Source organism: Sander lucioperca, chromosome 10 (genome assembly GCF_008315115.2).
Source record: "Sander lucioperca isolate FBNREF2018 chromosome 10, SLUC_FBN_1.2, whole genome shotgun sequence".
In the NCBI taxonomy this organism is placed as follows: Eukaryota; Metazoa; Chordata; class Actinopteri; order Perciformes; family Percidae; genus Sander; species Sander lucioperca.
The window spans coordinates 17,640,287-17,661,870 of record NC_050182.1 but is presented as its reverse complement, the minus strand read 5'-3'; the positions used below and the strand labels follow the sequence as shown (position 1 = coordinate 17,661,870).

The 21,584-nt window shown below is 40.0% G+C and overlaps 2 protein-coding genes across 8 annotated transcripts in view; both read left to right on the top strand.

Moving 5' to 3' along the window:
• Positions 1-20,613, top strand: part of LOC116034148 (calpain-2 catalytic subunit-like) — a 228,387-nt gene extending 207,774 nt beyond the window's left edge. Inside the window, exons 21-22 of the mRNA XM_036006607.1 lie at positions 20,177-20,235; positions 20,321-20,613. Of these exons, the coding sequence (XP_035862500.1) occupies positions 20,177-20,235; positions 20,321-20,344 (83 nt within the window). The 3' untranslated portion in view covers positions 20,345-20,613. The remainder of the gene's footprint in view (positions 1-20,176; positions 20,236-20,320) is intronic.
• LOC116058018 overlaps positions 1-21,584 on the top strand; it is a 347,926-nt gene that overhangs the window by 198,695 nt on the left and 127,647 nt on the right. The gene's annotated exons all lie outside the window — the stretch shown is intronic.

The window sequence follows — 21,584 nt, the reverse complement described above, 5'->3', positions numbered from 1 at the left end:
GTGTTACTGTTCAAAATTTGGATCGAAGTTTTCAGAAAAATCTTTGACGTGTCAAAAATTTGTATCCAACCTGACCCTGCACTCTGTATAATAGGGGTTCTATCAAGTATAAAATAGCTAAACTTGAAAGAGTAATCTTCATGAATGTAGACTCTCTAGATGAGTATAATTTAATATTGTCACCTTTCTTAGCAGCCAGGTCCTAAAGACAATGATATAGTTAACAAATTAAAGTGTTGTATCTCATTGAAATATGTAGTTTTTAATAATGTGCATCACAACTCACTACAGCATAGTAACAAGCATAAGATAAGTAAAAACTAAACCAACCCCCTATTATTATTTTATTTTTATTTATTTTTGTATACTTACTTTGTATGTGTATACATGTGTGTATATGTGTATGCATATATGTGTACACATCTGTGTAAGTATGTGTATGTATATAGAAATTTAAAAAAAATAAAAATAAAAAAGGATATATTCGTGAAAGATGACCAGTTGAAGTGTGTGGTTCATGTCGTATTAAGCCTGTACTCAGAGGAGACGGTTGAATGGACCTTTACATTTAATCTCTCCTTCTACAAAGCTGGTTTAGTGTTTTATGACCAAAGCAAACAAAGCTCTCAGCGTTTGACAATGTTCCAGTTTGAATAACGAAAAGAACAAATGATAAAGTGTGTGAAGGAAGAGATGATATCAGTCGATGGTGCGAGGCTCTTTTCTGTCCAAAACCTCAGGGATACAAACACTTTTAAATAAAACTCATTTAGTTCTCATTTATTGTCATATATTCTGTTCACAAAGACTGAACATCAAACTATTCTCAGAGCTGACTCACCTTTTATACAGACATACCTGACAACAACAAACTACAAATAAATGTATAAATACTAAAACGAATCCTTTCTGCCGCTCAAGGGTCATACCTACACATGATATGGGAATGTGTTACTGTTCAAAATTTGGATCGAAGTTTTCAGAAAAATCTGTGACGTGTCAAAAATTTGTATCCAACCTGACCCTGCACTCTGTATAATAGGGGTTCTATCAAGTATAAAATAGCTAAACTTGAAAGAGTAATCTTCATGAATGTAGACTCTCTAGATGAGTATAATTTAATATTGTCACCTTTATTAGCAGCCAGGTCCTAAAGACAATGATTTGGTTAACAAATTAAAGTGTTGTATCTCATTGAAATATGTAGTTTTTAATAATGTGCATCACAACTCACTACAGCATAGTAACAAGCATAAGATAAGTAAAAACTAAACCAACCCCCTATTATTATTTTATTTTTATTTATTTTTGTATACTTACTTTGTATGTGTATACATGTGTGTATATGTGTATGCATATATGTGTACACATCTGTGTACGTATGTGTATGTATATATAAATTTAAAAAAAAATAAAAATAAAAAAGGATATATTCGTGAAAGATGACCAGTTGAAGTGTGCGGTTCATGTCGTATTAAGCCTGTACTCAGAGGAGACGGTTGAATGGACCTTTACATTTAATCTCTCCTTCTACAAAGCTGGTTTAGTGTTTTATGACCAAAGCAAACAAAGCTCTCAGCGTTTGACAATGTTCCAGTTTGAATAACGAAAAGAACAAATGATAAAGTGTGTGAAGGAAGAGATGATATCAGTCGATGGTGCGAGGCTCTTTTCTGTCCAAAACCTCAGGGATACAAACACTTTTAAATAAAACTCATTTAGTTCTCATTTATTGTCATATATTCTGTTCACAAAGACTGAACATCAAACTATTCTCAGAGCTGACTCACCTTTTATACAGACATACCTGACAACAACAAACTACAAATAAATGTATAAATACTAAAACGAATCCTTTCTGAAAAACTGAAACTAAACTAACAAACACTGAAAACTAACTCAAAGTAAAGTTAAATGAAATCTAAAAGTCTAAAGTAAAGTCAAGGCTACTAGAAGTTAAACCTCTGATCTCCTGGAGGGATGATGTGTCACCTGGGCGGCTCTGAGTGGGCGTGTTGAACATTATAATATTTTAATATTTTACCTGCCGCTGACACAATAAAAGATCTGAAGTAGTTCACAGACTTCACTCTCACTCTGCTCCTGTCATTCAGGTAAATATACTCAACATCACACTTGTTATACTCTTTCTTTTGGCGTTCTTTGACTCTTGTTTCAACCCTTTTGATGCTTTTTTTTCTGTCCCTTTCTATCACTTAAAGTTAAATGTGATGTAAATATAATTCATTGAAATAGAATTATGTTCTATTCTTGACCTTTTTGAAACTATTTTCGGGGCTATTTTGACAGTTTTGTAGGCACTTTTTTAGTTAACTGTGATGTAATGAAGTTAAATGTGATGTAGCGTAATGTTTGTTATCATGTGATATTCCAGGTATCTCTCCTGCTGCTGACTCTAGAACTCATCTCTCTCCTGTCATTCAGGTAAAGATTCTTTATATTATTATTCTGTCTTTAACACATTTAAACTCTTTATGTTTATATCTGCAATCATTCAGAACTTATTCTGGCTGCATCAGGACTTTATGGATTTCTTCTGCAGAAAGATTTAGATTAATAATCCTGTGTGCAGTTATTCTGTGCTGTAGAAACTCCTGATGTCGATTAACAAGTTATTACATCATCAGACAGTTAGGAGACATTTATAAAACTAAATACATACACTACGTTAGGAAGGGAACAGATGATAGATATGTCAGAGTAAAGTCTCTAACAGCTTTTATATGATAATATAAAGAGGTGTTAGATATGTCAGTGTGTGTGTGTGTGTGTGTGTGTGTGTGTGTGTGTGTGTGTGTCTGTCTGTCTGTGTGTGTGTGTGTGTGTGGGGGTCTCTCTGTGAGTAAATTCTCTAACAGCTTTTATATGATAATTATTCTCTGAGCTTTTTTTGAGAGTCTCTAAAAACTAAAGTCTAATCAATAAAAAGGCTCAGAAGTGTAAAAAAGAAGTCTCAAGTTTAGGACTTTTTGTTGCACTTGTAGACCCTGTTTTCAACGTTTACCTCATTTTTTTTTTTTTTTAAGTTATTTGACATCTTTGTTTTCACCATTCTTGCTGCTTTTACCCCCCAAAGTTTTGACGCTTTTTTTCCCACTTTCAGCGCTCACTCAATGAACAGAGACACCCCCCCACACACACACACACACACACACACACACACACACACACACACACACAAACACACAGACACACACACATACACACAAACACATATACACACACACACACACACACACACACAGACACACACACACACACACGCTTAATGAACTATCTGTACTGTATATATATACATATATATATATATATATATATATATATATATATATATATATATATATTCTATAATGACGTTATTTTAAAGTGCTAATAAAAGAGATGTTAGACATTCACCTTTGGCTCTTTTTTTTACACTTTTTGATGCTTTTTTAGGCTTTATTAAGACTTTTTGATGCTTTTTTTTAAACTTTTTGGGGCAGTATTTGAACTCTTTTGGGATGCCTTTCAGACTCTTTCAATGCTTTTTTTTAGACTTTTAAGCTGTCAACACTCACTTATAAATCACGTCATTGATTAACAGTACAATAAAGTTTAATGAATCTGTTCATCATGTATTAATGATGGTTATTATAACTCTGTGTCCCTCAGACAACAATGAATATCTCTATTGCCGGTGTTGTACTGCTCTCTCTGTGCCAACTGTGCAGCTGCTTCTTATTTGAGAGTGCAGATGCAAATTTTGCAAGAAAGCATACCATGGCTTCTAACCAATGCACCCAGGTGATGGTTGACAGAGGATTCGCTATCGACGGCAAGAAAACCTGTTTGCCGGAGAAAACCTTCATCAGGGGTACTGTGGACGAGGTCCGAGCCATCTGTGAGGGTAGAGGAAGTGGAGTCAGCAAAGAGAACTTTAAACTGGTTGAGTGTAAAATTGATCCTGCTCATAACAAGCCTCCCAACTGTCAGTACACGGTGGAGGAGGTGGAGAAGAAAATCCTGGTCACCTGTGTCAAAAACAAACCTACTGAGTTTCAACCACAGGAGTAATCTGTTACTACCTGATGAATCAGAGTAAAATGTTACTACCTGATGAATCAGAGTTATCTGTTACTACCTGATGAGTAACTTGTGTCTCCTGTTGATTAAAACACATGTGACAGTTTAACTGTGGGTCTGTTTTTAATGTCGTCATGTTCACTCATTCATAAAGTAGATGTGGGTTCAAGTGTATTCACGTCATTCTAATAAAATAGCTGCAGTTTTTTCTTGATTTGATTCATATTCACACACACACACACACACACACACACACACACACACACACGCACATGCACATGCACATGTAAGGAAGTGCTCTATATTGGCCAGCAGATGGCGCCCTTGTTTTATTTTGAGTGCTCCTTTTCTGTTTGGCTTGCCGTTACATGGAGCCGTTTTGACCCTCCGCGGCCACCGGAGGTCATATTCTTTTGTTTTCTGAAAGGTATGCAGAGTATCAGAGCACTGTAACACTGAAACATTGATTTAAATTATAAATAGGTTGGTTGGTGCAACGATTTTGTATATTACACCTGTTTGAAGTTTGATTGTGTAGATGGTCGAGCAGAATATGTAGACAGTGTGAATCAATGTTTAAGAAATACACAGCTAATGCTAGTTGCTAGCTAAGTGTGTGTGTGGCAAGCTAGCTTAATCCACCATTTCTGTTTTTCATGTTAAACAGGCACATGGAGCTAGCTAAGTAAATAGCACTTACTGTAAAGAGGGGCAGCTAAGGTTTATTTTGTACTGTATGTGATTTATGAGCCAAATTGTTCTTCTATTCTGGTTGTGTGAGTGATATTCTCTTTTGTTTTCCGAAAGGCTCAATAAATGAGGCGTTTGGCTAGTCTCAACCACCATTTGGACTCCTGTTTTCCTGTCCCTGCCATGTGCCCTGTTATATCCAACATCCTAAATAAACACAACGCAGAGTCAGACTTTGCTGGGGTTTGCGGCCTGACGGATAGGGCTACACACACACACACACACACACACACACACACACACACACACACAGACAGAGACACACACACAGATACACACACACACACACACACACACACACACAGCTAAAACATTTCCTCCTGCTGAGGACTATTTCACTAAATTAAAGTGTTCTGTTTATCTCAACATGACTGACACTTTCCACTCTCATTGTTTTGAGATTTTATGAGACAGAACATTTCCTAACAATTGTCCAGAGTTCTTCTTTTTGAAAAGGGGAACAATGAAGAGAGAGAAATGTGTATCTTTGAGGATGAGTTGAGGATTGTTCCACCAGATGGCGCCCTGACTCTCTTCCACAGTTTATATTCTGTCAGAAACAAGAACAGACTGAACAGTGGAGCAGAAACTAAAATAATCTGTTCAACTTCAGCTCTGAACTCTAAATGTTTGATGTTTATGATGCTGTTTTTAAGGAGAGACACTAACAGACAGAAACATCATCTTTACCTTTATTAATCTTCCATAACAAGTCTTCTTTCAGAAAACATTCATGTTACTACACTCTGTCTGTTTGACAGAAAATACAAGTCTTAATTTCATTAATGAGAAAGTTTGATGCTGATATCTGTTACTTAATGTTAGAAAAATTTGGATTTACATTTTTACTGTCTAATTATTATTAAATCTGTTTGTATAATAAGACCATTATAATTATACTGAGTGTACTCTAAACAAGATACCATGGAGCCATTGACTGTGATGCTGAGGAAAGAACCCGAATGAGATAAACTGACGACATTGACTCTTTGTTATGACTATAGACTTTGTATCACATTCCACGTTGTATTACAAAAGCTGCTGTAGAAAGTGTTTCGATAGACATTTCTGTACTGTGCTGTAGTGCTGAAATTGGCTCCTTGTTTTCGCAAGTAAAAATGAACAGTGACAGAATTCCTATGGTTTCTGTCTATTCTTGATAATGTAATTATCCTAACACTTAAATGTTTAAAACTGTTCACCTGTAGTGTGTTCAAAATGCCTGAATTTTCCAATTCATATATTCAAATTTTTACAATTCATCACAATCAATAACATCCTTTTGTCCAATTTGCAGTCACATTTTCACACAATAACACAACCTACAACTACAGGTAACCTAACAGTACTGTTCAAGTAACGTTGTTGTAAAAGATTGTATACTTTAAATTATTTTGCTCACCAGTGCCTGTTGAACTAACCTTGCTTTTCGTACAGGATGTGTTTTATTTACTTTTTTAATTTATAATAATTCTAATAACAATTCATTACATTTATATATGACACTGAAAGCGCTTCAGGGGAAGGGGGAGACTACTCTCTACCACCACCAATTTGTAGTGATAGGTTTTTACTCTGTACACATGTCCAAATATAAAGTGTATGTTGAGGTATTATGTAGTATAACAGTGAATGTATTGTTCCCTTGCTTGCTAATGAGTGTGGTGGAAATTCTAATACATAGTAGGTGAGATCTGATATAATGCTTCTGTCAAAAAGCCTTTTAAATCTTTATTCTTTGTGCAAAGAAGGTTCAGTACATCCCAGAAGACTCTGAGAGAATGAACAAAGGAAGGAGAAAGCAGACGGTACTTTTGTACTTCTGTTGCTGGGAGGCTGTGGTTATCATAGAGGAACAAACTACGTGCCTTGCAAAAAAGTTAACCCCCCTGCTAAATCAGTAATTTCATTAGCCGATAATCTCTCAGCTACTGAACAATGTCAGCTAATGTTTTTTGATACTATGATGGAACTAAACCTGACACTTCAAGTCACAAAGTCAGTGAACCCCCCACACTGTCCAACAACACAACCAAACTCTTTCAGTTGTTGGAGTTTGCATTGGTTTGGTTGTTTTGCTTTCTGGTCATTTGCAGAAAAAAAAAACAGAGGTCAGGGTTAAGGGGTTAGACGTAGGGGGTTAGGGTTAGAGGGTAAGATTTAAGATTTATTTATTTTGATTAGGACAATGCACATTAATCAACATTTCTGTAAATGTGCCAGTGTTAGCCAGTCGGTAAATTTTCAACTGTAGTCCTAGTTACCTAGCATGCATGTCTTTATGGGTTAGGGGATTGAACGAACACGCTTTTCCTGGGTTTTCGAAAGTATTTAGTTTTTGGACTTTGGAGCGGTCAACAATGGTGGCAGTTCTACACATTTGTGACTCACATCCTGTCTTAATAGGGTCTCCCATGGCAAAGTAGTCTCAGGCGAGGGGCCAGACTAAGAATTGATTAAAAAGACGTATAAATCATCAAAGTAGAGGAAGAGTGACCCGGCCCGGTGGAAGCATGGGTCCGCTGTCTGGAGCTAGGCCAAGACAGAGGTGTTTGCCAAAGATCCCAAAGAAGCTACATGGCAAACCCCTCTATCCTGGGGGAGGAACTGCTGGGGGTCAGATGGCAGTGAACATTGAGTCTCATAGTCAGTGAATCCCCTACACTGTCCAACAACACACCCAACTCTTTAAGTCGTTGCATTATGCATTGTTTTGGTTGTTTTGCAACTTTTTGTGGTCATTTGCAGTAAAAACAACAACAAATAAACTGCTAAAAAAGCATCCCAAATGACGGCACAGACATGTTAGGGACCCCCACCCTGACTACAGAGCAACAAGTAACACAACATTTTTTCCACCAACTTTGAGACTCAGAAATTCCCAGAGAAGCAGAGTTTCATATTCAGGCTGTGACAGAGTTGCTCTCAGTCAGTTTTTAAAATGTAATCTTTGTTTTGATAAGTTCTACCATGGCTAAGGATCGTTTTTAGGGCTTTATAGGGCACCCATTGTGTTTTAATCTTTGCAGCTTGTCAGGACTTTAGATGTGTTGTTAAAGCCATATGTGTAAGCGTAGGCTTAGGGGGTAAGGGTTAGGGGTTAGGGGGTAAGTGTTAGGGGTTTGGGTAAGCGGGTAAGGGTTTGGGGGTTTGGGTTAGAGGGTTAGGGGGTAAGTGGTTAGGGTTAGGGATTTAGTGTTAGGGGACTTGTGTTAGTGGGTTTAATAACGATAAAATAAATTTAAATAAATAGTAAAATAAGTTAAACAGTAGTAAACAAAGTAGTAAAAAAGTAGTAAAAAGGAACGCTACAGCAGAGTAGGTACAGTGGCATGAGAGGTGGGGTGTGGAGAGAGTCAGGATGGATTCCGGGCCTTGTTAATAAGGCTAGTGGCGGAGGGGAAAAAACTGTTTATGTGGCGTGAGGTTTTGGTCCTGATGGACCTCAGCCTCCTGCCAGAGGGGAGTGGCTCAAAGAGCTTGTGTCCGGGGTGGGAGGGGTCAGCCACAATCTTTCCAGCACGCTTCAGAGTCCTGGTGGCGTATAGGTCCTGGAGCGGCGGCAGATTGCAGCCAATCACCTTCTCAGCTGACCGAATGACACGCTGCAGCCTGCCCTTGTCCTTGGCAGTGGCAGCAGCGTACCAGATGGTGATGGAGGATGTGAGGATGGACTCAATGATGGCTGTGTAGAAGTGCACCATCATTGTCTTTGGCAGGTTGAATTTCTTCAGCTGCCGCAGGAAGTACATCCTCTGTTGTGCTTTCTTCACGAGGGAGCAGATGTTCAGCTCCCACTTGAGGTCCTGGGAGATGGTAGTTCCCAGGAAGTGGAAAGACTCCACAGTGTTAATTGTGGAGCCACAGAGGGTGATGGGGGCAGGTTAGGCTGGGTTCTTTCTGAAGTCCACAACCATTTCCACTGTCTTTAGAGCGTTGAGCTCTAGGTTGTTTTGCTTGCACCAGGTCACCAGGTGGTCAGCCTCCCACCTGTAGGCGGACTCGTCTCCATCAGAGATGAGTCCGATGAGGGAGGTGTCGTCCGCAAACTTCAGAAGCTTGACGGACTGGTGACTGGAGGTGCAGCTGTTGGTGTACAGGGAGAAGAGCAGAGAAGAAAGAACGCAGCCCTGGGGCGATCCGGTGCTGATGGTCTGTGAGTCGGAGACGTGTTTCCCCAGCTTCACATTCTGCTTCCTGTCAGACAGGAAGTCAGTGATCCACCTGCAGGTGGAGTCAGGCACACCAAGCTGGGAGAGTTTCTCCTGAAGCAGAGCCGGGATGATGGTGTTGAAGGCAGAGCTGAAGTCCACAAACAGGATCCTGGCGTAGATTCCTGCGGAGTCCAGGTGCCGGAGGATGTAGTGGAGGGCCAGGTTGACTGCATCATCTACAGACCTATTGGCTCTGTAGGCAAACTGCAGGGGGTCCAGGAGGGGGTCGGTGATGGCTTTGAGGTGTGAAAGCACAAGGCGCTCAAAGGACTTCACAACCACAGAGGTCAGGGCGACGGGTCTGAAGTCATTAAGTCCTGTGGTCCTTGGCTTCTTGGGGACAGGGATTATGGTTGAGGTCTTGAAGCAGGCTGGCACGTGACATGTCTCCAGTGAGGTGTTAAAAATGTCTGTGAACACTGGAGACAGCTGGTCAGCGCAGTGCTTCAAGCTGGATGGGGAGACAGCATCCGGTCCAGCAGCTTTCCTGGGATTCTGTCTCCTAAAGAGTCTGTTGACGTCCCTCTCGTGAATGAAGAGAGTTGTCACTAAGGTGGGAGGGGGGGTGGAGGTGGAGGGGACCTTTAAAGACGGCATTGGTGGGGGGGCCCAGGACCCTGCTGAGGTGGGCGAGGTGGAGGTGATGCACAGTGGCTGTAGCTGTAGGGAGGTGTCGTGGGGGATGGTGTCAGGACTGTCCTTTTGTCTTTCAAATCGACAGTAGAACTCATTCAGGTCGTTGGCTAGGTGTCGGTCATTGAAGGAGTGGGGGGTTTTAGGCTTGTAGTTGGTGATCTGCCTAAGTCCTTTCCAGACAGTCGCAGAGTCATTAGCTGAGAACTGCCGTTGGAGCTTCTCAGAGTACCGATGTTTAGCCTCCTTCACTACCTTGCTAAATTTGTACTTTGACTCTTTAAATCTGTCTTTGTCCCCACTCCTGAACGAATCTTCCTTAGCCAGCCTTAACCTTCTGAGTTTGGCTGTGAACCAGGATTTGTCATTGTTGTAACTCACCCTGGTGCTTGATGGAACACAGCAGTCCTCACAGAAACTGATGTATGACGTCACAGCCTCTGTGTACTCATCCAGACTGTTGGTAGCAGTCCTGAACACATCCCAGTCAGTACAATCCAAACACGACTGGAGATCCTCCACAGCTACACTGGTCCACTTCCTTGATGTCCTCGCTACAGGTTTGCAGAGCTTTAGTTTCTGCCTGTAGGTGGGGATCAGGTGGACCATGACGTGGTCAGAGTGTCCCAGTGCAGCACGGGGGACGGCGTGATAAGCATCCCTGACTGTGGTGTAACAGTGATCCAGAATGTTCTCCTCTCTGGTCGGGCATTTAATATATTGTCTATATTTAGGGAGTTCATGAGTGAGGTTCCCTTTATTAAAGTCACCAAGGACAATAACTAGGGAGTCCGGGTTGGTCCGCTCCACACACAGTATCTGGTCGGCAAGCATGCGCTGCGCGTCCTGCACGTTGGCCTGCGGTGAGATGTAAACACCGACCAGAATGAATGAATGGAACTCACGGGAACTAAAAAGGCTTACAGTTTATGGTGAAATACTCCAGGTCAGGAGAACAATGCTGCTGGATCACTGTCACGTCGTTGCACCAACCGCTGTTGATGTAGAAACAGATTCCTCCACCTTTAGTTTTGCCAGAGAGGTCCGTGTCTCTGTCCGCTCTGAAAGTCCACAGAGCCACGTCTCCGTGAAGCACAAAACAGCAGATGAAGAAAAGTCCCTGTTTCCCCCTAACAGCAGTTGTAATTCCTCCACTTTGTTGGGCAGAGAGCGCGCGTTAGAGAGGAATATTCCAGGTAACGGTGTGCGTGATCCTCGCTGGCGGAGACGCACCAGCGCACCGGCCCGTTTCCCTCTCGTCCGGCATTTCGCTGCGTGAGCAAAGGTGAGCGCACCTTTGACCAGAATGTCCAAAATTTCCAGTGAAGGGAGAAGAAAAGTGGGAAATAAGTCTGATGGTGTTGTTGCCCTGAAGTTCACGAGCTCTTCACTTGTGAATGAGATAGATTGAGATGAGATTGTTTACTCTGAAGTCACGTTTGATCTCGAGGGATTTTGCGAGATTTCCCGTCTGACCTGGGAATGCTCGGGAGTCAAATCGATTCGTGTGTGATGTGTTGATTTTGCCGTATGCTGCGCACCACACACTCTACGACCAAAACTGTTAGACCCGTGATTTTTTATTACCGTGTGTGGGGTCTCTCAGGATTGGAAAATCGGCTGACAATTTTAAAATCGTCCCGTGTGAACCAGGCTTAAAGTAAAATTCAATCCCAATGTCTAAACTAGAATACAAGCTAAGATAAATCAAACCTCTAATCTCCACCTGTAGGGATGATGAGTCACTATATTATAATGCTATCTGCTGCTGACGCTATGAAAGATGAAGTGGGCGTGTATTATAATATGATATTATAATATGATACCTGCTGCTGACCCTATGAAAGATAAAGGGGGCGTGTATTATAATGTGATATTATAATATTTTACAGTATAAAGATCGAGGAGTTCTCAGACTTTTCTATTTCTCTCTCCTGTTATTCAGGTAAATATACTTTTTATGACACAACTATTTCATTTTCTGTCGTTGAGACGTTAAAACTTCTCTGATTGGTTTAGATTCTGTTTCAGCTGCGAGAACCAAACTTTTTACAAAGTTTTAGATGCTTTTTTAAATGGATTTACCACTTTTTTAATGGTTCTGTTTCATTTTTTATGTTTGCCAATTCTTATGCTTTTTCGGGTGCGTTTTTGGATGTTTTTTACAATGTTTCTGTGCAGATTATTTGGCAAATTTCTCTCTTTTTCTCAGTTCTTTCTGCTTTTTTCTGTGTTTTTTGAAAACCTTAAAGTTAAATGTGGTTTTGAAACTTTAGGCGTATTTATCAAACCTTTTTTGTCACTTTTTCTGTAGTTGTTGCATCTTTTGTCTGTCCCTTTCTAAAGAAGTTAACTGTGATGTAACTTGTCTGTTATGATCCCATATGACCAGCACATCTTTGGTTTTTCTGTATAATCTTTGTAATGAAGTGTGTTATCATGTGATATTCCAGGTATCTCTCCTGCTGCTGACTCTAGAACTCATCTCTCTCCTGTCATTCAGGTAAATATACTTTAGATTATTATTCCGTCTTTAACAATTTTAAACTTTTGAGTCTTTGTCAAAGTTCATCAAAGTTTCTGTCACTTTTTTCAAAGTTTTTGGTATTTGTTTTGACATTTTGATCTCTTTTTTAGACATATCTGTAGCTGTTTCTCTTTGCATCCTGTTGCCGTGAGGTTATTCTTCTTTACTACAACTTAACAGTTTGTTACCCAAGAGAAACTGTTCAGACGCTACACCCTTTATTCCTGTGTTGTTATTACACAAACTTAAGAATATGAATGAAAGGTTTATTTCCGTGTCTGGCAGATTATCCTGCCTATCCTTTATAGGATAATTCAGACCCATTTTAAATTATGCCGACACAGAACTGTAGACTGATTTCAGTTTCAGGATGTCTTCTCTGTGTCTGTCTGTCCTCTTTACAAACCTGCCTTGCTGTTTTCCTCGGATTGATGAACATAAAGGGTACTAACGTAAAGTTTGCATTTCAACATGAAAGCCTTTCAGACCAGAATAAGTTCTAGTAGAATTCAGGGATATAGTACAATAAATCATTGTATTAATGTATATACAATATCAACCGGAGCAATAAACACATCACTAAAGAGACTCAGAGGTATTCTATTATTAAATTTCAGAAAACGGCCTATTCAAAATATAAATGTCATTTTTTAATATAATATATAAACGTTCTGCAGTGTTGTAAACCTTTCACATGAATATGTTTGAACAAAATATTTAATGTGTGACCCTGTTATGAAAAGTAAAATAAATATTTAAAACTTGTGATTCTGTTTTTTCTGAAGCTAATGATGCTTTGTCACTTCTTCAACATTTTTCTAGCTATTTTAAACGTTTCGGCATATTTTTCGACATTTGTATCTCTAACACTTTTTAGATATTTCTGTCACTTTTTCCTCTGTTCTTGCTGATTTCTTTCGGTGCTTTTTGAAGAAGCCTGAAGTTAAATGTAGTTTTTGACATTTAAGGCATTTTTATCCACAGTTCTGGCTGCTTTTTCCGTTTATTTCGTAAATTCCGTTTATTACCCTTTTCACATTTCTGCACTTCCTAAAGAAGCTTGAAGTTAAATGTGATGTAATGTATTTAACTGTGATATAATGTAGTTAATTGTGATGTAATGTAGTTAACTGTGATGTAACGTAGTGTTTGTTATCATGTGATATTCCAGATATCCCTCCTGCTGCTGACTCTAGAACTCATCTCTCTTCTGTCATTCAGGTAAATATACTTTATATTATTATTCTGTCTTTAACAGATTTAAACTCTGTATGTTTATATCTGCAATCATTCAGAACTTATTCTGGGTGCATCAGGACTTTATGGATTTCTTCTGCAGAAAGATTTAGATTAATAATCCTGTGTGCAGTTATTCTGCGCTATAGAAACTCCTGACGTCGCTTAACAAGTTCTTACATCATCAGACAGTTAGGAGACATTTATAAAACTAAAGACATATATATGATAATATAAAGAGATGTTAGATATGTCAGAGTAAAGTCTCTAACAGCTTTTATATGATAATATAAAGAGATGTTAGATATGTCAGAGTAAAGTCTCTAACAGCTTTTATATGATAATATAAAGAGGTTGTTAGATATGTCAGAGTAAAGTCTCTAACAGCTTCCATATGATACTAAAAAATGCATTTCCTGCATGTGAATGCTGAATAGCTAAATTGCTAAAACTAAACTGGATTAATATCTTAAATCCATAAGAAGCTGAAGTAGTGAGAATAGTTGGAAAAGTATGAATTAACTTGAATTTCATTTTGATAGTTGAATAGTTTTTATAGCTGAACGTATGCAGAAGTTACAGACGACTGAAAAAACGGAAAAGAAAGAAAAAAACACGATAGCAATACTGGGAATGCTGCTGAATCAGAATTCAAACAATAAAGATATAAGATGATACAAGAACATAATGCATATGCCCCAAAGCAGACTTTACCTGGCAGACAATTTAACACTTAATTTCATGCATTTAAGCTTCTCTTTCATAATGCTCAGACGTAAGCACTGTATTTAATCCCTTTCAATAATCTCTGTTTTTGTAGCACTTTATATTTTATAATGTTACAGAATGTCTGAATATTACACTTCAGACCAGTTTAAATCAAGATAAGTGTTTGTTTCCTCTATTTTTGTATGCATCCATCCCCACACACACACACACACACACACACACACACACACACACACACACACACACAGAGTCACACAATCAAAATGAGGCAATGACAGTGGTACTTCAAGTTGCCTCTAGATGTGTCTCTGTTTGTATTTCAGCTGTGGCCACAGCCATCTCTTTGTAGATTTGCTTAGGGTTGCTGCTGTCTGTTTTGCTCACCTGTCCATTAGAGATCCCTCTCTGTCTGTGATCCCACCCTATCCTCCCCTCACCTTTGTCAGCTATATAGGAGGCAACCCAACTCAGCTCACAGAGAGGAGGGCTATATACACATACAAGGTGAGGATGACATCCACAGCAGATCGACTGGCCCGTCAGCAGGACAGGGAACAAGGCATTGATACAAACAAGAAAGCAGTGATGTTCTCCCAGCAGGATTATGAGACTCTGCGCAAGCAGTGTTTGAAGAGTGGACGCCTGTTTGAGGACAACTGCTTCCCAGCTGAGCCCACATCACTGGGCTACAATGAGCTGGGACCACACTCATCCAAAACCATGGGGGTTGTTTGGAAAAGGCCAAAGGTAGGAAGCCTCTAAGAAAACACACAGCAATGAAAACTAACCAAACAAAATGGAACACTGTGTTTTTTAAATTATCCTATGGTTGGTGAGCTTGTCACTGACTTGACATTAAGTATTGTATATCTTTCATTTACTGAAATGTGAATATTTAATCTTTTAAACTACGACTTTATAAAGCAGAAGTAAACGACATGAAAAAGAGTAGTTGTATCTCATTACTTTCTGCATCGTGATCTGAACACTTAAATGCCACAGAAGTTTAAACTTAAGCCTCATACTGTATTACTATTCACCATAGTAATAATCTCTGGGAGAAAATGTACCATAATGGGTTGAACCATGTGTTTGTGATTTATTTTCATAGGGGTATTCTTTACTTTCAAAGCAGTCATCAGATCTAAATCATTGAACTGTATTTCCTCCTATTGTCTCAGTAGTGTGATACTGGACAATCCAAGGAAAGATTTCTCAAGACTGCTCTCAAATATTCAACTGTTTGTGATTCTTTGGTGCTCTATATAGGAGCTGTGCTCAAACCCAAAGTTCATTGATGATGGAGCCACAAGGATGGACATTTGCCAAGGAGAGCTGGGTAAGTGAGGGGAAAGAATGAAGGGATGGATTGATGGATGGATGGATGGATGATGGGATGTTTTGGATTTTCGAAGGGAACCACAAACATCCCTGGTCTCAATCTCAGAGCATGTCTCTGATTTTACTGTGTAGGTGACTGCTGGCTTATGGCTGCAATAGCCAGTCTGACTCTAGACCAGCAGATCCTGGCTCGCGTGGTGCCTCAGGAACAGAGTTTTACTGAAGGTTACGCCGGGATATTTCACTTCCAGGTCAGACAAATGCCGTTCTTATCTGACTTCTAACTTTTTCCTACCATGTCCGACCATAAAATGATGGCACATGGTAATAGGGTAAAACAACCAATGAAATAGTTTACTTTTGTGTTTTGTACTAACTTGCCCTGTATTGCAATGCTGTGACATGCAGAGAATAGAACATATTATTCAAGGATCACTCAATTGTCTTGCTCATGAGTCATGAAAGTATTTTACGTTGAGTTTACTGATGGGAATATTTTCTTCTCAGATCTGGCAGTTTGGCGAGTGGGTGGATGTGGTGATCGATGACCGTTTACCAACAAGAAATGGAAAGCTGCTGTTTGTTCACTCAGCGGTGGGCTCAGAGTTTTGGAGCGCGCTGCTGGAGAAGGCCTACGCCAAGTATAGATCGTTCTTTTTTTGCTTCATCGAAACGTTAATCCAGTGAAAATTTACAATATATATTTGGTAAATCTGGTCACATCCCCCTGTGTCTGACAGGTTGTATGGCAGCTATGAGGCCCTGATAGGAGGAAAGGCTAGTGAGGGTTTTGAAGATTTCACAGGAGGGATTGCAGAAGTATACACCTTAGACAAAGCTCCACCGAAGCTCTTCCAAATCATGCAGAAGGCCCTGAGCCTGGGTTCACTGCTTGGTTGCTCTATTAAAGTAGGTCCCATTTTCATACTAGTTTGCTTATTTTCATACAGATCTGCATGTTTACCCGCAAGCCAACACACCAACAGTAGTAAAGTACTCATGTCATCAGATTGAAGTGTTGTTCTTGGTGTTTTCAGAACAACAGTCCCGAGGAGAAAGAAAAATGTACAGCTCTCAATCTTTTAAAGGGACATGCATACTCAGTCACTGGTGCAGAGGAGGTATATGATTATCTAAACTGTCAATATTACGCTGTTTTTCAACTGCATGCAAATTACATTGCCTGCCATGGCTCTCTCCCAGGTTCATTTCCAAGGCAAGCCGGTTCAGCTGGTTCGCATCAGGAACCCATGGGGTCACAAGGAGTGGACTGGGCCTTGGAATGATGTGTAAATAATTACGTTGTAGATCCATTAACCATCAGCTACCATTAGTTATTTCCAGGATTATCCTAAAAGCATATTTTTTTTCTACGTCACAATTAGGTCCAGTGAATGGAACAATGTCAGCAAAGATGAGAAATCAAAGTTGAACCATGCGGCTGATGATGGCGAATTCTGGTAAATCTATTGGCTTTAACCTTTCATTTACATGAGAATAAATGTAATGTTTTACATATTTTCACCATCACCAAAGCAACTATTTAAGCTCAGACTAGGAAAAGTGATGGACACAATGTTCTTTGTTGAGAAATGTGTTTCTCTCCTCAGGATGTCCTATTTAGACTTTATCAAGCAGTTCTCCCAGCTGCAGATCTGTAACTTGACCCCAGACTCACTCATGAGTGATAAAGTGTGCCACTGGAAGCACTACCAATTTGAAGGGATGTGGAGGGTGGGTTCTACTGCAGGCGGCTGCCACAATTTCTCAGGTAACAGAGAAACCATACGTATCTCTGAGCAAGAAGTTCTGTTCATATAAAGAATTACACTTTTGTCTGTTCCAGACACATTCTCGTCCAACCCTCAGTTTGTGGTGCGCCTGGAGGATGTGGATGATGATCCCCTGGATGGGAGGGATGGATGTACCTTTCTGGTTGGGCTCATGCAAAAGGATGGGCTACAGCAGAAGAGGCTCGGCCGCAACCTTGAGAGCATTGGCTTTTACATTTATAAGGTGCCTCAGAATAATTTGATGTTTCATTATCATGAAATCAGAGCTCTGTATTTGACTGATTTTTGTTGGGAATCGGTAGGGTGCAGATTCAATTATTGGCAAATTATCAAAGATGTTTAATCAATATTACTGAAGTTATGAATATGTGCATTTATAACTCCACCAAATTGACAAACAATCAAAACAGGGCACCACCCTGGAACCAGGGACCAATAATCAAACTGTGAAACAGTCTCACTAGGTGGTTCCCTTTAAAATACAGATCTTAATTAACTTGGTTAATCTATCTGGTATTTTCTAATGGAACAAAAGGAAGGGTGAATTTGAGTGCTACCTGTGTTCAACCAGTAATTATTACAACAAATACACAAAACAATTGCAGACAACTGCTATTTAAAGTATAGTAGAATTTATTTTACTTCAAAATTATCAATGGGCAATCAATAATCCTTCAATCATCCAAACCTCTATACCTTTTTACAAACAACCTTGTAAAACAAACAGTAGTGATAATGTCTCTGTGTCTGGGTGTGTGAGTGTGTGTGTGTGTGTGTGTGTGTGTGTGTATGTGTAAGTGTGTGAGGAGGAGAGGGTGTGACGAAACCCAGGGGTTGCTAGGCTACGCCCAAGATTAGCCGTTAGCTCGTTCGAGCTAGGCTATGTGTTAGCCGGTTAGCTGGTTAGCTTGTGTGAAACACGTGTTGCAGACAAAAGAACACACTACGGCTCACAGTTGTGAAGCTGTGTCGCGTGCTCCCGTGACTAAGGTTTAGCTGTTAGCTTTTCAGGCTAATGTTTTGCCGACACAGAGATACACAGATAGGCTATTTCGCTAGGTGTAGCCGGTTAGCTTATCTGTTTGTGTGTATGTGGAAGCTAGCAAGGCCGGCTGTTCACAACACATGTGTGCGTGTATAGGTGTGTGTGTGAGTGAGAGATTAGTGAAAGAGGAAAGAAGCACATTTAGAGAAAGAAAGACACTTTTTGAACATTTGGAGTCTTGATTTTGAGGCTCTGAGTAATAAATACTCCTCTCGTCCTCTCAGGATTCTGGCCCAACATGAAGTTAGTTAGAGTCTGAGACTTTGTCAACGAGGGGAAATGTTTATTATACACACTCTGGTGTGCTAACAGCTGATACTTCAGACGGACCAATGGAGCTTACTATCTCGCTAACAGTAACTAACCTCCGTGAATGGAGCAGCAATGTAGCATTTTCAGTTCATTAAGATACATTAGTCACACAAAATCAACAAGTACCCTGATCAGATACATTCACAGAAAATAATGGGATGCAGTGGTCACCATCAGATTAATATACCACGCGTGCAGCAGTAGCACAAGTATTAATCGCAATCATTAATGTCATAACACAATCGCAGCATTAGTGGTCACAAACATTAATAAACACTCTCTGCCCAGAAACCTCAGCCTTCTAACTGTGTGCACTCTTGTTCGTTTGTCCCTAGATTCTCGAACGAACGAAATCCGGAACGCCCGTAAGCGATTCAACGGAAAAGCTTTTTCCCTCCAAAAGGCAGCAGGAAGGGAGCTTTGTCGATTTCGAGAAGAAAAAAGTTGTTTCCCTCTCCTGCCGATATGAAACACATGGGTTGCGTGTTTCAGGGTCCCAAAAGTGTTCTCCAGAACACCGAAATAAATCCACTTTTCTGGGGAAATGGAGCTATTTCAAAGCAAAAATTTGCTTGCAAACCTTTCAGCAGCAGGAGCCGTTAAAAGGTATGTCGGAAAGTTTTAAAGGCTTGCGCGCCGGATATGGCGTTCAAAGTCTGCCAGCGAATGGGAATCCAGAACGTTCTTTGAGGTGTTAGAAACTACAAGCCTGTAGTTCTTAGACTTCTGCTTATTTTTGGGGACTCTTCACATTGGAGTGTGAAATCTCCAGGCTGGCAACATGCATTCTTTTGTTTAAGATCAGTTTAATTCCTACTTTCCTCGGTCCCAACATTTAAAAAAAAAAAATTCTTCTGTCTATTTCCTTTTTACAGGTCCCAGATCAGGTCTGTATTTAAACTGTTTTATCCCTTACTTTCTCTGAAATTTGAAATGCAAAATAGACATCACAAGTGTCATGAGTATTGCTTGATTGCATTGTGATTTTTTGGGTGGCTTTTTGACATTTCATTTAAAACAGGCCTTTTCTCCTGTTACTCTTCAGTACAAAGGCCAACGCAATGTTCACCTGGGTCCAGATGTCCTGCTGCGACAGAGACCTGTGGCCACGAGCAGCTCCTTCGTCCCCACACGGGAAGTGTGCAACCGCTTTAAACTTCCTCCAGGAGAATATGCCATTGTTCCCTCAACCTTCGAACCTCACAAGAATGGCAGCTTCCTTCTCAGGGTGTTCTCTGAGAAACATGCTGCAGCCAGGTATTGTGTTACAGTAACATACAGACTGATTGATGTCTGCAGGCTAATGTAGACCTCAGAGCTTTGCTATAATACAGCCATCTAGTGGACAAAGCTCAGAGGCCAGCTCCTTCTATGGTCACAGAAAAGTCTTAAATTCACAGTCAAAAGTTACTGTTAATGTTATTTTCTTGCAGTTAGTGTGTTCAAGCTATGCATTTCTATTTTCTCCAGTCCACTAGAGTTTCATTCCACCTTTTTTCTGTCTCTCTACCAGAAATGTTTAAGGCTCTGGAGAGAGCAGACACAGGGAAGATTGAGCTGGATATGCAACAGGTGTGTAAGACGATAACAAAAGCTGCTGGTTTGTCGGGACTTCTAGTTTAGACAGCTTGCTGTATAATGTTGTTTCCTCTTACAGTGGCTGTGCCTGGCCATCTTCTGACTCTGGAGACAAGATAAGCGAGGGCCCTTTTGTGGAACCTGCTGGAGGATTAACAATACATTTATTGAATTCACAAAAAAATCTTTTACAAACTAAGTATACTCAATGACAGTTCACATGCACTCTATAAGTTCCAAATGCTTGAAAATGGCTAAAATGTGTTTGTAAATTTGAATCATATTTGCTGAACATATACATGGGGATATGCTGTATCACTCACATGTATTATTCCATTTTTCAAATCTTTTTTGTGTGCAGCAGGAACAATTCTTTAGTCTTATTAGTTGGTGTTTTTGCTCTTTTAGCTGTTGCAGAACTGTGAAATGAAAGAAAATAAAGAAATTAACAAACTATGGCCTCTGGACTATCCTATTATCTACTATTATCTAATTTATAAAACCTTGCACAGATCAGACACATATGGTTAAAATAGTCAGAGATGAATTAGTGTTCACTGTTTATGATTGTGGGGAGAGATTATTGCAGTAATGCAATTGCAGTAACTATGGTGTTAAGTAGGACCAAATGAGGTATAAATATAATTGTGATTTCACTCCACCAAACTAATCTTTTGTGGACCAGCACACGTTTCACATCCATCCATTTGGGCCACATCTGGGCCAATCACGGGCCATCAATCAAAGACAGAGGCAGAGTAATGAGACAGGTGAGCCAGAGCAAGTTTGGCATGAACAATAAAGGGTGTGCAGACAGTGGAGCTGCACAAGACAGTCGTAAATAGACAGAAAGTCTTTTAACATATTTTAAAATGTCCTGCATTGCAGCTAAACTTCAGCACAGCCGAGAGAAATTGCAGAAAATAGGATCCAACTCTCAGGCGGCCAAATACCTCAACCAGGACTTTGAATTGCTGAGAAAAAGCTGTCCAGAGAGAGGACAGCTGTTTCAGGGTGACTGCTTTGAGGCTCTGCCCTCATCCTTAGGCTTCAAATAACTTGGACCAAATTCCTACAATGTTCAGGGCATCACTTAGAAAAGACATAAGGTGGGTACAATAAGTAGATGGAAACAAACACCAAAAGATTCAACACAGTCTCACTCCCTACTGATCAAATGTCTGATGCATGGTCAAGGACCCCTGGCACCAAGTTCCAATGAAAGAGGTGTACCTTTTGCGTTGTTTTTTCGACGTGGGGGTCCGTCAGATAGACGTTCATGTTAATCCCTCACCGTCGTATATAGACGAAAGGAAATCAATGTCCATCAACGGTGATGCCGT